Source organism: Aristolochia californica, unplaced genomic scaffold (genome assembly GCF_029961685.1).
Source record: "Aristolochia californica isolate CCGP_79_NKW_82.1479 unplaced genomic scaffold, dmAriCali1.0.hap1 SCAF_14, whole genome shotgun sequence".
NCBI classification, from domain to species: Eukaryota; Viridiplantae; Streptophyta; class Magnoliopsida; order Piperales; family Aristolochiaceae; genus Aristolochia; species Aristolochia californica.
The window spans coordinates 10,836,497-10,853,622 of NW_027181815.1; the positions used below are offsets into that span (position 1 = coordinate 10,836,497).

The following is a 17,126-nucleotide window of genomic DNA, read 5'->3' on the forward strand; positions in this document are numbered from 1 at the left end:
GAACTAATACAGTTCTGATTTTTTTAAAGAAATTCTGTTTCGTGTTTCAATTTTTATTCGTGTAGTTGGTGGCAGCGGGAGAGAAAGGCATCCGGTGATCTATCCCATCAGAGATCTTCCAATACGTTTGCGATATTGAATTCACCTGTATCCGTGTGCCCGTGTCCCACTGTTCGCCTGCTGAAAATTTTGCCGGTCGCAGTCCCTGATGCACTCCGGTCATCAGAGTTGTCTACACGCTATTCGACTTCTTGTACGACGAAGATTTCCCCCTCCTATACAAAATGCTAGTACTCAATCTCTTTCTTTCTCAAGTTGCTACTCTCCAACTCGTAAAAAAATTACTCGCGACTTTTAGATAAACATGGAGGATGCAGCAAAATAAACTGAAATTTTGGTTTAATGTTACGTGGGGGGGACAAAGTACAGGGGTTAGGGAAGGCAACTATGTGTTTAAAATGTAAATTGGTGAGTTGCTCTGATGATCATCATTGGGTTGTCCTTTCTTTGAACAATTGCCAATACTTTTCTTCATCACTAGTTCTAGGTTTACGTTTACTATCACTTCTTCTTTTACCTGAGTTCATTTGAATCGTGGATCTCAGGCTTTTAGCTGGTGCATTGGTCTGCAATATTGCGTCACTTGACTCCCATATTACTCAAGTCATAGCTGAAAATCGTCTGGAAATTCACCTAATCTGTGTACTTGATTAAGAAGCAAGTCTCATAGAATGTGTTATCTAACTAATTTGTTTCATCTTTCAATGTATCAAAATAAATCTAAATAGGTCTTTGGGAGTTGTCTTTATTCATCAGTTCACTTGGTTGCTTTGGATTTTCGATGAAATTTCAGTATGCTGCGGAGTTATAGAAGCAGCACTACAATCTTTTGGAGGTCCACGCTCTATTAAATTCCACCAAATTCAACAACTCGGCTATGATGTTCTGTATCCTGTAACATTGTGGTTCGTCAGTTGTGTTTTGTCAATGCACACAGAGATGGCTGATGAGGTAAATATGCTGTAAAATTCTTTACTTTTATTTTGGGAATTCAATATGCATTTCTATTTGCAGAACTAATTTCCAAAATCAACAAGTTGTATAGTTATCGTACTGCCCTTCTATTGTAGATTCAGTGGAAGCACAGACTGCTGGCAAACAAATATTAAGATAATTTGTTTGAGTTTTTGTTGGAAAAGTTGTTTATCTACTGACCCTTTTTGCTGCAACGAGTGTAAACATTAGCTTTTTCCATTTGAAGTAAAGAAAGATAGTAAAGGTGCAGGTTCATGATGCAATCATTCATGCTTTTTAGAGGCTTATGTGTTGCTTACTGTTTCCAAATTCATTTTGAATCTCAATAATTTGACAGTTTTAGTTATAGACATGCAATAACTACTAGTCTTGCAAAAAAAAAAAACATTTAGTCTTGCATTTTTCTTATTCCTACATTTGTTGTTGATGAATCGGAAAATATAGGTTGTTAGTGTTCTATGCGATATTAAAAGGGAAGAGGAAAATATTCTGCAGCTCAAGGATGAGTTTAGTCGTGCACAAATTTCAGTAAAGAGGTTGGAAGCAAATTTGGAGGAACTGGTCAGTTAAGAAAATTTTATTCTTATCTCTTCAGCAATGTATTTCATCCTGTCGTAGCAGTCGCCAGCTATTACTCTTTGAATTGTCACTACCGTAAAGCCGCTTCCGATGCATTCATTTTCTGGAGGTTTCCCTATTTAACTTTTCCCAAAATGACATATTTGGCTTTTATCTTCAACCTTTTTAGATCTCAAAGTGCAAAGAGTTCTCTGCGGAGTTATACTTTTTGCTTAGTTGTGAATCTTGTGATCCTCCTCATCTTGTTAACCTTTCTGTACACTAGGATCAAAGGAAGGCAGCTGTTATGAATGAGATAAAACATCTGAACCATCAGATTGAACAAGAGGGAAGCAGAAACTCAGATGAGAAATTGAAACTATTGTTGAATTTCTTCAGGGTATGAAGTTGCTGTCTATCTTCTCATATCAATGTTTATTTAATTGGCTTTCCATTTGACATTGTACTAATCATGAAGTTCATTGTAGGTAGGTACTCTTTTATTAAAGTATAATTCCTAAATTTATAGGATAATGTCTTGGTATGTCTGGATTAACATGCATGTAAAACCATTATTAGTGATCCAAATTCAGCTTATCAAAATACTCTGCTACCCAATAGACTAGATTCTACCATGCCAACCAATAATACAATGTCAAAGGTACTTGTCATAAAAAAGAAGCTAATGTTTTCAGAATATATGGAGCTTAATAAAAATGAAGTTTTTTTTTTTTTTTTTGAAAAGGTGTGTATAAACTATTAAAAGAAGAGAGAAGTACAAATCAAACCTAGGAAAGAGGGCCTTCCTCCACAACAAGGTGTTGGAGTGAAATGCCCGCCTTAGCCTGAATGTCTGCCAAATGATTGGCAGAACGAGGAATGTGCTTCCAAGTACAATTCAAAAGGGAAATTAAATTACAAATTTTTGAGTACATATCCTAGTGATGCCACGGAGGTCTGATGGAGTTTGCACACCAGTTAATGACAACCTTTGAGTCACCTTCGATGTAGAGTGGGTCTGTGAGCCGGCTAGAAAAAATTGAATTCCGTTCAGCAAGCCCGAGAGTTTTGCTGTTGTGGTGGAGTCGGAGATACCAAGAGGGCTCGCGAAAGAGAAGACGAGATCACCGTTTGCATCATGGATAACTCCTCCATATCCTGCAGGGCCAGAGCAACCAAGAACGCTCCCATCGAAGTTAAGCTTGAAGTGGCCTGATGGTGGGAGGGCCCAAATAGCCATGATCAGGGGGGTATTGGGGCCTGAGACAGCCCAACTGCCAATTTCCTCTAAAATTTGAGTAGCTAAAGTTTCTGAATTCTTTTCGGTTTAGGAAGCCAGATAGTTACTTGTCCTGTAATGTAATCAGTTAGAATTTCAGTGGGGGAAGATTTGAATTTGAATTTTCCTCCTATTTCTTTCTTTCCATAGTCCCCATAGGATATGCCCCATGCAGCACGAGAGAATCATCTCTCCTAGCTTTGGGAGGCTAGTGTCAATGAGTGAGAGAAAAGTGGATGATAGATTTGATGCAGCGTAGTACTGGAGCTCGATTTTGTTTAAAAGAGTGGTCCAGATAGAGGGCATAATGGCAGGATAGGAGAATGTGATTGGTTGTTTCTGGAACATTTTGACAAAAAGGGCACAGGGTTCTGGGACGGGGTTCCCTGCCAGATTAAAGAGTCAGAGGTGAGGATTTTATTCCTGCAAACGGTCTAGATGAATTTTTTTTGCACGCGGCGGGGCAAGGAGATTCTAAGCAGTGGCCACAAGGTGATTATTTTTTTTTTTTTAAATGATGCTGATTTTTATTAAGACAAAAGCTCAAAAGAACAATTTACAAAGGAGGGAAGCCTTCCCAAACAATGAGAGATTGTTGGGAAGTTCCAAATTTTGCCAATTTATTAGCCAAAGAGTTGGCTGATCTAGGAATGAGATTCCAATTACAATGAATAGAAGATACAATGTTAGGAATACTATCAGTGATGTGCCAGTGGCGCCAAGGGGGGAAGCTATCTTTGGAACACCAACTAATAACCGTCTTCGAGTCGCCTTCAATGATGTACTTGCCATGGAGACAATCCCTAAAGATTTGAAGGCTGAATAGCAGAGCACTAACTTCAGCAGTATTAGAATCAATAATCCCCACCGGACTAGCATAAGAAAGAATAGGGTTTCCATTGTGACCTCTGAACACACCACCTGTTCCGGCCGGCCCAGGACATCCAATAACACTACCCTCAAATTTCAGCTTAATGCAGTTGCAAGGGGGAGGATCCCAGATGGCCATACTTGGAGTTCTGTTGGGGCTAGACATATGAGCAATCAAATTCCAATTTTCCCGAAGGGAAATCCCGATAAAGTGGCAAAATCTTTCCTTGTATGAAGCCAGCTCGAGATGAGGCCAACGGCATGAGAAGCCGTGTTGTCCGGGGTGCTAGCTTTGGAGTTGAATCTCCGATTGTTCTGCTCGAGCCAAATGCACCATGGAACATGTGCAAGACAAGACGAAAGTATTAACTTGCCTAGCCGAGGAAGGAGAATCCCTTGAACCATCTCAAAGGTGCCAAAGATGTCCTGATGTAGCCCCACTTGGAGCCCAATTTTCTTAAAAATCTTCATCCAAACTTGCCACGAAAATCCAGTGTAAGAGGACATGTTGGACTGTCTCTTCGCACTCATTGCAAAGGGGGCAAGAAAGATCGGGGGCAGTGAAGCCTCTTCTATGAAGGTTGTCTGAAGTAAGAATCTGTTCTCTAATGGCCACCCACACGAAAAATTTGATTTTGCTTGGTGTTGAGAGTTTCCAAGCCAGATTCGCCTTGTGCTCTTGAATACTGTAGTCTTGTTTGCTGATATGAGAGTAAGCAGAAGTAACAGTGAATCGGCCATTATTGCTGGGCTTCCAAATCAGCTCATCAACTGAGTGCTCCAGGATATAGTATTGATGAGTCTAGTAAGGAGAGGGCAAAAAGCCAATGATTCCTCTATATTTAATCCCCGGCGGAACGGGAGACTCCACGATTGATCACTCCATGAATCAACTTCAAAGCAAGAGAGCTCGCTAGCCACCCTAAGCAGCCCCAGGAAGTCCTTCGAGAGGGATCGGGGGCCACACCATTCATCCGATCAGAAGAGAAGGGTCCTTCCATTCCCCGTGTGAAACGAGGTAGCATCTTTGAATACCTTTGAATACTGGAAGGAGCTTGAAAATTGATTTCCATATCGGGGATAGGAGGCGAGCGGCGCCTCCCTCTCTCCACCAGGCACCCGAAAACTGAAGGTAGAATTTCACCATATTCCTCCATAAACTGCTATGCTTGTAGTTGAAATTCTAAATCCATTTGAGCATAAGAGCTTTGTTCATATCTCTTGTAGGCCGGATGCCCAATCCTCCCCTTATGAAGCATGCAAATATCTTTCCGACTAACCAAATGGTATTTGAAGGTGTCTTCTGAACCTCCCCATAGAAATCGCTGACATATGGCATTAATTTTGGAGCAAACAGAGGCCGGACAGTGCATGAATGATAACAAATAATTTGGCAGCCCAGCCAGACAAGACTTGAAGAGAGTGAGACGCCTCGCTGTTGATAAGAGTTTACCCCTCAAAGTGGTTAGCCTCTTTTCAAAATTCTCAATGAGGGGGGACCATAGTGACGCCGAAGGCCGATAATCAAAAAGTGGGAGCCCAAGATATGTAGCTGGCATATTTCCCACAGAGCATCCCAAGTAGTCCGCCATATCCCGAAGCCCAGCTGGATCAATGTGGTAGCCAAGAATAGTAGTTTTTCCCAAGTTTATGTTCTGACCGGAAGCCAATTCAAATAATCCTAGAACGACACACATTTTTTTGATCTGATCTATGGTACCAACCCCGAAGCAAATAGTATCATCTGCAAATTGGAGAATCGGAATATCAAAGGCTGTGCAATCTGTCGTGGGGAGGAGCCATGCCATGTTCTTGGCCGAGTATATCAAGGAGGATAGATATTCTGCTACCATGTTGAAGAGCAAGGGGGAGAGGGGGTCTCCTTGTCTGATTCCTCTAGTTCCCTTAAAATACCCACAAACTGTTCCGTTAAAAAGGATGGAGTAGCTTGCAGAGGAGATGCAACTTTTGATCCAAAAATCATTTTTCCCTGAATCCTATCTTTCCCAGGAGGGTGTCCAAAAACTTCCATTCAACTCTATCAAATGCCTTTTCGAAGTCAAGCTTGAGGATGAATCTGGGGAGCTTGCGGACCTTGAAATGATGACTAAGTTCATGACATGCCATGGCTGAATCAAGAATGTTTCTTCCCTTAATAAAAACACTCTGGCCATGGTGAATGGCAATAGGGAGGACTGCCCTGAGTCGACCAGCAAGGAGGCACGCAATCACCTTATATGCATTGTTGGTGGGATTGATGGGCTAGAAGTCGGAAGTGAGCTTTGCCCCATCTTTTTTAGGGATGAGGGTGATAAAAGAGGCTCCAATATTCCTATATCTGATGCCATGCTGATAAAAGGAGCTGGCCATGTCTCTGACGAAGGGCCAACATCGGTGATAAAATTCCCCGTTGAATCCATCCGGGCCCGGAGCTCGATCCAGAGGAAGACCAAGGGCTGCAATTTCAATTTCCTGACTAGAGAAGGGGAGCTCGATGAGACTAGCTGCAGCTGATGGAATAACCTGGAGGTTGGAGGTTAACCCTTTGGAAGAAGGGCGGACTGGTTTGTGGTCAGAGTATAAATTTGCAAAAAAATTCACCAGTGAGTCAGAAATAAGGGCTCAGTCCGAGGTGGTCGGACCGTTGATGTTGAGCATGGCAATGTGGTTGGCCCTTCTTCGTGCAGAGGCGACTACATGGAAGAATTTAGTATTAGCATCTCCATCGGAGAGCCATTTGAATCTTGCACGTTGCTTCCAATGCACTAACTCGCTGTGGGCGAAGGACTGCAATTGCCCTTGAAGGGCATACCTCTGAGAGACTTTCGGATAAGAGAGACCTCTAGCTTCCTCCTTAGAGTCGAGAGCGGCTATCTGAGCAAGGGCATTGGCTCTCATAGTCGAGGAAGAGGCCTTCTTTTCGGAGGCCCAGGACCGCAATAGTGGTTTCAACATCTTGAGTTTGATTGGGAAGGTCCACCCGCTCAGGCCAACAATGGTCATGGAGTTTGTGATTCTCTGGGACGACGGGGATTTCTCATGGTAGAAGCGAGTAACATTGAAGTCTCATGGTGTCTGGTAGGGCCGTAGACACCAACTAGGCACCAAATGTTCCCCGAATCTTTGTCTCGTAGCTTGATGCCAAGGGAGTAAGAGCCACAACAACGATCAAGCACCTCAATAGTACTGGTGTCCCACATCAGTAGGATACCACCATCCGATCCCATTGCATCCATTGAAGCCCAGGCGGGCTCCTTTAGGTGCCACAACTTGCGGATGTATCCAAAGGGAAAAGAAGTCGCCTTGGTTTCTTGGAGGACAACAACATTTGCCTTGGTAGAGGCAAGGAGGTCCCGAATGGACGAGCGACGACACATTGACCCAATTCCACGGACATTCCAGAAGAGAATAATCATCGATTATTCATCTTCTTTGACTTCTCAGATGGGTGGTTTTCTCTCGGGAGAGGCTCCATGAAGATGGTGCCTATCACCTTGGCAAGTTCCACTATCTGGGCCCAGGTTTCTAGGTCCTATTTGTGCTGTTATGACTGGAGAGTTGACACAAACACTTGAGCTCGTTCACTCAGCTTTGGAATGATGAAATCTCCCGTCTCTAGGTGCGGGGGTATCGAGTGGTGGCACATGGTCCTCCCTGTAGAAGTTGTCTCTGTTGACCACTAGCTTAGCGCTGGTAGGTGACAACAGGAGGGGGAGAATTGTTTTGCCTTTGAGCATGGGGAGCACGCTCACTACTTTCGGAATTTGCGTCGGAGAGGTAATTCTCAGGGTGGGGATTTCTCGGGGGTGCGCGAGGGGGGATTCCAATATCTAGGGGGAAGTTTGTGGAGTGTGGTGGCTGTTGGGCGATTTATAGGAGGGCATGTGGGGGTTTCAATGGGGGCGGAAAGGTGAGGGTAAGGTTATTTCTGGAGTTAAGACGGAGGGGTGGATGACATCTGGATCTGGGCCAAGGGTATTTTTTGTGGGGGACTGGGGTGAGTGATGTGTCAGATAAGTGGGAGGGAAAGCCGGGGGGGGGGGGGGGGGGGGGGGTGGGGGGGTCAGCGAGAATAGTTCCCGTTCTAGCTATAGAGTTGCCTGGGGGGGGGGGGGGGGGGGGGGGGGGGGGCAGAGTCGTGAGGTGCAATTCCCAGAGCATTGACTAGCTGTGTGATTTCCTGAGGTTTGATTGTGCTTTCGGGGACCACATCTCTAAATTCATCCATCACACGATGCTGATACGGATTTGGGCCAAGGGTATTTTTTGTGGGGGACTGGGGTGAGTGGGTGGGTGAGTGATGTGTCGGATAAGTGGGAGGGAAAGCTGGGGGGGTCAGCGAGAGTAGGTCCCATGCCAACTATAGAGCTGCCTGGGGGGGGGGGGGGGGGGTCGAGAGGTGCAATTCCCAGAGCATTGACTGACTATGTGATTTCCTGAGGTTTGATTTCATCCATCACAGCGATGCTGATACGGATCTAGTACTACGCTTTATCCACCATAACACATCTGAAATATTGCCCTTCACATGGGTAAAGAGGATTGATGAGGATCCGGGCCTCATCCAGACAGTGCCAGTGCTTCGTGAGTGGGTCCAAAGCAATGATAGAGCCAAACTTAGACATGACTCTCGAGAAGACTGCGTTCTACCATAGTTTGGCAGGAAGCCCTGTAACAGAGACCCATTGGCTGTATTGGCTGGAGGGTGCCGAGGGGAGCCACTCTGAGGCCCCAATGATGCCTGAGCTGGTGTGGGGTATGAGGGCAAGAGCCGCAAAAGACTTCTGTTAGGATCCGAAATGAACAAGCCAAGTTTGGGGACTAAGATAGGAGATTCTGGGAGTGTAAGGGAGGTGAAGTTCGTCAATCAGCCAGTGAAGAATGCTGGATTTGATGATGTCGGGGGATGTTTGGACGAGAATGGAGCGAGTCAAAATTCTGTGCCTGTCATGGTGAAGGTTTGGTGGGATTTGGATAATTTCGGATGTTTCTGTGGGAGCAGGGGGGACTGAGGTATGGCGGGGAGGAGAGGTGGGAACTTACTCTGGCATCATCGGGGAGGATTGGCTCTTCTGTTGGGTCTAGCGTCGGGGAGAGGCTCTGGAATGCAGCGACTAGCTCATTCCAGCCAAAACCCGAGTTTGTGGCCTCGGGTATGAACAATCTGGCCAAAATGGAGGTTCCTCTTCTGTGGGTGACCCGACATTCTCGGCGACCACGGAAGGTAGTCACTGAGAAGAGGAAAAACAAGTCCCGTGACCAGAGTTCACGGGATTTCTCAGTTTCTGTGGTTGCTCTCTTTGCTTCTACTGGGATGTAGATGAATGAGAGTTTTGATCCGTCAGCTGAGGAGATACGGATCACCGGACCAGATTCCCGGACGAGCCTCTTGACGGTAACTCTGCATTTTCCATAGTCATAGCAGAAAAAATTATTCCGCTTCTTTCGTTGGGAGACCGTCATCCAACAAGCTTCGTAGTCCTCCATCGGAGCCTCAGAGAGCTCGCTGGAGCGGTGGTTGGACGGATCCGACCATTTGTTGGTTTTTCTTCCTCGTCGTGGAGAGACATTTCTTCCATTTCTTCTCGTTGCAGCATTGTCGTGCCTTCTACCGGTGTAGGAAATGTTTGTGGTGGCCCTGCCAGAGTCGCGGTGGCCGTCCGGAGTGGTCCAATCGCTGGCCGTGGAGACGATGACCATTAGGGGAGGCCTCTTTCGCATTTTGGTTTTCGGCACCTGTTAGCAATTTCAAAATGTTCCGTGCACGATATGATCGCTTATGGCGCACATTAAGCGAAATCGCAATCAACGCACATTAAGCAAAAATCGCCTAAATCGCTCTCTCGCTCTCTCCTAGTCCATCGGTCTTATGGCTTTTTTGCCATAGGGTGATTTGATTGAGCTGAGTATGTGTTACAAAGGAAGTTGTATGCTGAAGCAATGGAGAAGGACCCTTTTGGACGCCAGAATGCCTTCAGAATCCGAAAGATGTCTTTTGAGGTTTAAATTCCATCCCCCGTTTCATACCACATTTCTGAGATAGAGGCATCAACATTTTTGGCAAGGATTGAGATAGATTCATGCCTAAATTTGAGGCTGGAATGACCGGTCCACCAATCGGACCAAAATTTTATTGAGGTTTCATTGCCAACATAGCATTTGACTGCTTTCTTGAAATCAGGGAGTAGTAGGACAATTTTTTCTAGGCAGGGGAAAGACGAGTGTCTTCCCCCCTCCGTCCACCAACCCAATTGCTTGTTAGCTTTTGCAGCTACTAAAGCTCTCCAGATTAGGTCAGGGAAGAGGTTGAATTTCCAGATTCATTTAAGGAGAAGAACAAAATTAATAGTGGCAGTATCACGAATACCCAGTCCTCCTAGGAATTTTGGTTTGCAGACCTCTTCCCATTTTACCAAGTGATATTCTTTTTCACCATTTGGCCCTCCCCACAAAAATCTTCTTTTAAGTAGCTCTATTCTGTCTCTGATAGAAGTAGGACATCAAAACATTGACAAATAGTAGCTAGGGATTCCATGGAGATAGGATTTTATTAGAACTAGTTTTCTAGCTTTGGAAAGGAATTTTCCTCTCTAGGAAGCCAAACGCTCTTCCAGTCTCTCAATGACCGGGTGCCAAGAAGACTTGGAAGGTAATCCAGGGGTCAGGGGGAGTCCCAGATAAGTGCATGTAGACATCTCAATTTTGCATCCAAGATAGCTTGCCTTGGAGTTCAACAAGTTTGGTTCAATGTTAAATCTAGTAATAGTTGATTTTGGCCAATTGACTTTCTGGCTGGATGAGATTTCAAACAGGTTAAGCAGGGCTTTAATGTTGTAAATTTGATATAAAAAGACTTCACAGAAGAAGATGGTGTCATCCGCATATTGAAGAAGGATTATGTCTTGTGCAGGATTAGGGGAGATGGGGCTGAGCCATCCTGATCTTTTAGCCAGTCGAACCATGGCAGACAAGTGCTCCCCAATAAGGGTGAAGATGAAAGGAGAGAGCGGGTCTCCTTGCCTGTTACCCCTAGTACCTTTGAAGTACCCACATAGGTTACCGTTGACAAGAACAAAATATGAAGCATTAGAAATGCAGCTTCTCATCCAGAATCTCCAACGGGTGGTGAAACCCATTTCACCGAAGAGGTGGTCAATCAACTTCCAGTTGACCCGGTCAAAGGCTTTCTCGAAGTCAAGTTTGATGACAACTCTTGGTTGGTTGGTTTTTTTGAAAGAGTGAAGTAGTTCATGGGCTGCCATTGCTGAGTCCAGGATATTGCGGCCTCGGATAAAGGCACTTTGGCATGAGCTAATAACGTAGGGGAGGATGACCCTTAGACGGATGGAAAGAATTCAGCCTAAAATTTTGTATGTGCTGGTGGTTAGGTTGATTGGTCTGAAGTCTTGAGGGAGGGTTGAGTTGGCTTTTTTTGGGATTAGGGCAATGAAAGAGGCTCCGATGGATTTGTGGGTGATGCTGATTTGATGAAAGTTGTTAACAAAGGCATGGACATCATTTCTGATTACACCCCAAGATTTGTGGTAAAATTCTCCATTGAACTTGTATGGGCCAGGGGCTTGATCCTTCCATAGACCAAGTGCAGCCGCATCAATTTCCTCTGGAGAGAAAGGGCGCTCCAGAAGAGCAGCTTCTAAGGCAAAGATAAGATTGAACTCGATCTGATCAAGAGTAGGATGGTTGAAACACTCCTCTATATAGAGATCTGAAAAAAACTTCACAAGGACATTATCAATGGAGATGCTATCTGTAATCTCCTCGTCTTCATGATGAATAGAGGATATATGGTTAGCTCTCTGACGAGCTGAGGCAACGGCATGGAAGAATTTTGTATTTCCATCCTTGTCAGTCAGCCAGTGGAATCTGGCCCGTTGCTTCCAATGAGTGGTTTCATTCTTATGAAGATTTGAAAGATCAGAATTTAAATGATTTCGAAGAAAGGGTTTAGAGGATGAGGGTGACCTTTGCTCTTCGAGGAGATCAAGTTCAGAGAGACGGCGCCGGATAGAATCTTTTCCAGATGCAGCAGCAACACAGAGGCGTCAAGACCATGGCCGGATCTTTAGCTTTAGAGCTTTGAGTTTTAGGGGAAAGGACCATCCAGGATTTGGGTGGTGACTGAAATCTTCCCACCAGTCTTTCAGTTGGGGGACAAAAGAATCATTAAGAAGCCAAGAGTTTTTGAAACGGAATGGAGGGTGTCCCCAGGTTGGGGGGTGGGTGTTGATTTGGATTGGTCAGTGATCAGAGCCAATTTTATTAAGGACTTGGTCAGAGGTGTTGGGGAAGAGAGGCAATCAGTCATTATTTGCCAAAAAACGATCTAATTTGGAAAGTATAGGGGGGTTTTGTCCATTGGACCAAGTAATTTTTTTCCAGACAAAGGTATTTCGAGAAGTTCTAGACTACAAATGAGATCCGAAAAGGCTCTCATTGTGGGGGATTTTTTTTTTTTTTTTGCGGGGGGGGGGGGGGGGGGCTGTTTTGGGAGCAACGGAGGGTGGCATTGAAATCCCTGGCAAGAAGCCAGGGTAAATCCCATTGTTGAACTTGCATTAGAAACTCATCCTAGAATGTGGCTCTGTTGCCATGCTGTGATGGACCATATATGCCCGCAAGGGCCCAGTGAGTGCCCAAAGTCCTATCTCGGAACTGAATATAGAGAGAGAAAAGGCCAGAATCTGAGGATATGGCTTCAATCGAACTGGGGTTCCAAATGACAAGAATGCCACTGGAGTGGCCAACTGCATCAACCGTTGCCCATTTAGGGTCCGAGTTGTACCAGAGACTCTGAGCAACAGAATTATCAAAACTTTGTAGCTTAGCTGCATGATGGAACACTTGAGTTTCCCTCCGTGGTATTGTGGGTATATTTGGAATTCCAGGTTTCCGATGAAGAGAGACCTTCCCGAGCTCCTTCACGTTCTGCCGACAAAGACCTTGTCCAAGATGACACCGAATGCTTCTGCTGCTCTGATAGGGATCGAGATGAAGGATTTGGGAGAGGATTCAGATGGTTTCTCCATTTCTGTCCTTTGCTCGCCGAAAGGAGATGGAGGCACTTCCATTTTGGAAGTGAAGCGTTGTGGGATCCTCTACCCTAATCCTTCGTCTCGATGTGCGGCTGATGATAGTTTGCCATCTAGGGTCATCTTTTGGTAGCTTCGTTTTGGATTCCTCTGCTAGTGATCTGTGTTGCTACTGCTACTGCTGTGTTGGTTTAATTTGTGTGGTTCCTGTTTCTCTTTTTGAGACTTGTCCCACTCGGAGAGGTGGGGCAGAGATGAGGGCCGTGAAGGGGGGGGGGGGGGGGGGGGGGGGTTTCGCGACAGTGGTCCATCAATCCTTTCCTGCTAACAAACTTGCTAAACTTTAATAAAATAAAAATAAAATGAAGTTTTTTTTTTTAATAAAAATGAAGTTAATATCCAGTAACTTTCATGAAGTACTTAATTGTCTCCAAGTGGTTATCAATTGCATAATGAGACCCCCTCTAGTTTAGCCTTGATTTGTTATTTTGTTTTCTGGCTTTGCCTTGAATAAAATTCACTTTTCTCAAAAATAAAAAATAAAAAATTACCAATTGCATGTCAATTGCTTCAGCCAAATTATTATGCTTTTAGAAGTTGCATATTGTGGATTTTCTTCATGCCAGGAAAGAATAAAGTAGATATCTAGGGAAAATATCTAAAGAGCCCCTTAAATTTTTATATCTAAAAAACGTATTTTATTTTTCTTTTATTTCGATTTTTGAGAACAATGAGAAAGAGAATTCATTAAAGGGGCTTGAAATAAGTGCACGAAGTATACGATTAAGTACAAGTATTCGGGGGTACAAAGCATAAAATTAAAATAAAAGATCAGTAAGAAAAGAAACAAAGATAAATGGAAAACATATGATCAAGGTGAAAACAAAGCTATAATCCAATCATGAAGGGAGTGAGTTGCTGATGGCAAGATGTTAGTGAGAAGCTCCTTTTTGCAAGGGAGTCTGCTTTCCATTATTCAAATTTCATTTCAATAAAACCTACTAAATGACAAAATATTTCGTTTACCTCTTTCTCCATTAACAAATTTTACTTAAATGTTTAAAATGCCAAAAATGACCTTATTAAAAAATCTAATCACTAGTATGAAATTTTCTTTACTAAAAAATCCTATTAACCAATTTATCATATGATCCCTCAAGGAGAAACATTTTGTTTGCCTACGTTTTCTTATTTTTAATAATAAAATTTTCTATTTTATTGGTAATTTTTATATTATTATGTGATTTATATGTAAATTAACTATTCAAATCTTTCATTTGATAGAGGAAAATGAAAGGAATAAAGGGATATGAATAGACCCATATTTATATTCATCATTAAATGGAATACAGGTAAATAGGGTACCATAAGAAAAAAACGGGTAACAGATTTTGTGCCATACCATTTATAATCAAATGGTAAAGCAGAATAACAGCTAAATGGATAAAATTAACAGCATTACAATCATTTATTTCTATGTTTACATTGGCATCTCGTCTAAGAAAAAGTAAGCAGATATTTGTGGAACTTCAATAAAGATTGGTTGTCTAGTGTATGAGATGGTTCGAGGGATTCTCCTTCCTTGGCTGGGCAAGTTAATTCTTTCGGCCTGTCTTGCGCGTGTTCCATGGTGCATTTGGCTCGAGCAGAACAATCGGAGATACAACTCCAAAGCTAGCACCCCAGACAACACAGACTTCTCATGCCGTTGGCCTCATCTCGAGCTGGTTTCATACAAAGAAAGATTTTGCCACTCTATCGGGAGTTTCCCTTCGGGAAAATTGGAATTTGATTGCTCACATGTTTGGCCCCAGTAGAGTTCCAAGAATGGCAATCTGGGATCCTCCCCCTTGCGACTACATAAAACTGAATTTTGATGGTAGTGCTATTGGATGTCCTGGTCCAGCAGGAGCAGGTGGTGTGTTTAGAGGTCACAATGGAGACCCTATTCTTTCTTATGCTGGTCAGGTGGGCATTGCTGATTCTAATACTGCTGAAGTTAGTGCTCTGCTGTGTTCGGCCTCCAAATCTTTAGGGATCGTCTCCATGGCAAGTTAATCATTGAAGGCGACTCGAAGACGGTTATTAGTTGGTGTTCCAAGGACAACCTCCCCCCTTGGCGCCACTGGCCCATCACTGATAGTATTGCTGACATTGTATCTTCTATGTATTGTAATTGGAATCTCATTCCTAGATCAGCCAACTCTTTGGTTGCGACTGAGAAAATCTTTGCATCTCTAAAACTGGCTGAGAGCACATTCTGGTCAAATTGGACATTAATTAGGCCCTTGGTACTTCAACTGTCTGGAACTTTCATGGTGGGGATTGGCTTCAGATTACTGGCAACAATTCTCCCTTTTCCTTCTCCTTCTATTACTGGCTACAAATTGTTTTGCCTGAAACACCTTTTTTAAATAAATGTAAATTAAGGCTCTGTTATTCATTATTGACAAATTATTTCTCTAGAAATCCACTGTGGTGTGTTTATTTGGAGATTGCTTTACTTACACAGATGGCTGTATGCATTGGATGCAAGATGTTTTGCCATTTCTTCATGACGTCTAGTTCTTTCTCCTTTTTCATTGGCCTTTGAACTGCTTTTGGGATCTAGTAGTTGAGTGATTTTATAGAAAGATTGCACATACATGCACGTACACATTCACACATATCCCTTTGAGGTCATTGAACTTCTGCCAATCTGCTCTTTCTTGTAGCATAATGATATTGGTGGAGGACATTTTTGAGAACTCATGTAGATATAGGTCATACAGATCCTCTCAAATATCTCTTTGAGGCCATAAAACTTTTGCCAATCTGCTGTTTTTTGTGGCATAATGATACGGACTGAGGAGCACTTTGGAGAACTCCCATTAGATATAGGTTACAATTATAAGAGCATCTGGTGTCCTAACTATCCAACTAAAAATCTTGCCTCCAAAATTTAGTGCTAAAGTATACAATTGGATTATCTCACTTTATCAGGCACTCCATTTTTCTAACACTTGCTTTTTGGAGGATGTTTCATTTGGCAACCTTGATCTTTAGGAGCTAGTGCAGATGTTTTCTCCATTTTTTACAGCCTGCTCATGCCAGCTTTCTTTTCTTTTTACGAGAATATTGTGGAATCATCCTTAAGCTGAATATGGATAAGGTATTTGACCGTGTAAATTGGTCTTTCCTTGACTTTGTCTTCAGTAATATGGGTTCCATATATTGTATGGAGGATATGGATAGGGAGTTGTATTTCTTCAGCGTCCTTCTCCTTGATCATCAATGGCTCTGCCCACAACCACTTATGTAGCTTGAGGGGGCTGCCCTGGGGACATCCTCTGTAACTTGTTTTGTTTAATCTTGTGGGACGGGTTCTTGCATCGCTATTTGACATGGCTAGAAGGAAAGGTCGAATATATCTCTTATGTAAAATTTTTATTGGGAGACCCCATAATCAGTTTGCAGATAATATACACTTTGACCAAATTGCATGCTCAAGGGCCCTTCTTTTTGTATAAGGTTTAATCTTTGGTCAGCCTGTTAATTGGTCAAAATCTTCAGTATTTAGTATTAGTATTGACCTAGACCTTTTAAATGACATCAGTAATGTACTAGGCTGTAAACTGGGTATGTTGTCTGCTGCCTACTTGGGCTTTCCTTTGTTTATTGGTGGCTCAGCAAGCCTGCTTTTCGTTGAGCATTTGAAGAAATGCTTGACAAATTGGCAAAGAAACCTCCTTTCTTTGACTGATCTGGCTCTAAATCTACTCTAGGCATGTTGCCAAACTTTTTTCTTATTCTTACAATGTTGGGAGGAGGTTACCTGTAGGAGCAGATCTTCAAAATTTAGAGGTGTGCAAACCAAAAAGTTTTGGAGGTTTAGGAATAAAGAATACAAAACATGAACATTGCTCTCTCGACAAAGTGGCTGTGGAAATTTTGCAATGAATGAAAATACTATGTGGAAGCTCAAATGGGAATTCCCCTTACTGTACTCTAATAGGTGTGGAAGCTCAAATTTGGCTATGAGTGAGGTTTGTTCTCTTACTGTACTCGCTCTTTGTAATCGTTCTCCCTTTTTAATGGAATTCTCCTTTCTCATAGTTATCCAAAAAAAAATAAAAAAAAGTATGTAGAAGAAAATAATTTCATATATAGAGCTAGGTTCCCTTTCCCCCCAACCTGCCCAACCTATGCGTTAACCATCCAGAAAACTATTGCAGCTTCATCCCCACTTTGGAGATGGCACTTTGTTTTGACTTTGACCCATGGGCGGGAGACAAAGGTTTCACAAGTAACTTTCCTCAGCTATTTATGGTGGATGGAGGACAAAAATATCAATT

At 43.1% G+C, this 17,126-nt stretch overlaps 1 protein-coding gene across 1 annotated transcript in view; it reads left to right on the top strand.

Moving 5' to 3' along the window:
- The first annotated feature begins 53 nt into the window (after positions 1-53).
- Positions 54-17,126, top strand: part of LOC137950730 (uncharacterized) — a 37,122-nt gene continuing 20,049 nt past the window's right edge. Inside the window, exons 1-4 of the mRNA XM_068797334.1 lie at positions 54-253; positions 854-1,011; positions 1,480-1,596; positions 1,880-1,993. Coding sequence (XP_068653435.1) covers positions 988-1,011; positions 1,480-1,596; positions 1,880-1,993 — 255 coding nt within the window. The 5' untranslated portion in view covers positions 54-253; positions 854-987. The remainder of the gene's footprint in view (positions 254-853; positions 1,012-1,479; positions 1,597-1,879; positions 1,994-17,126) is intronic.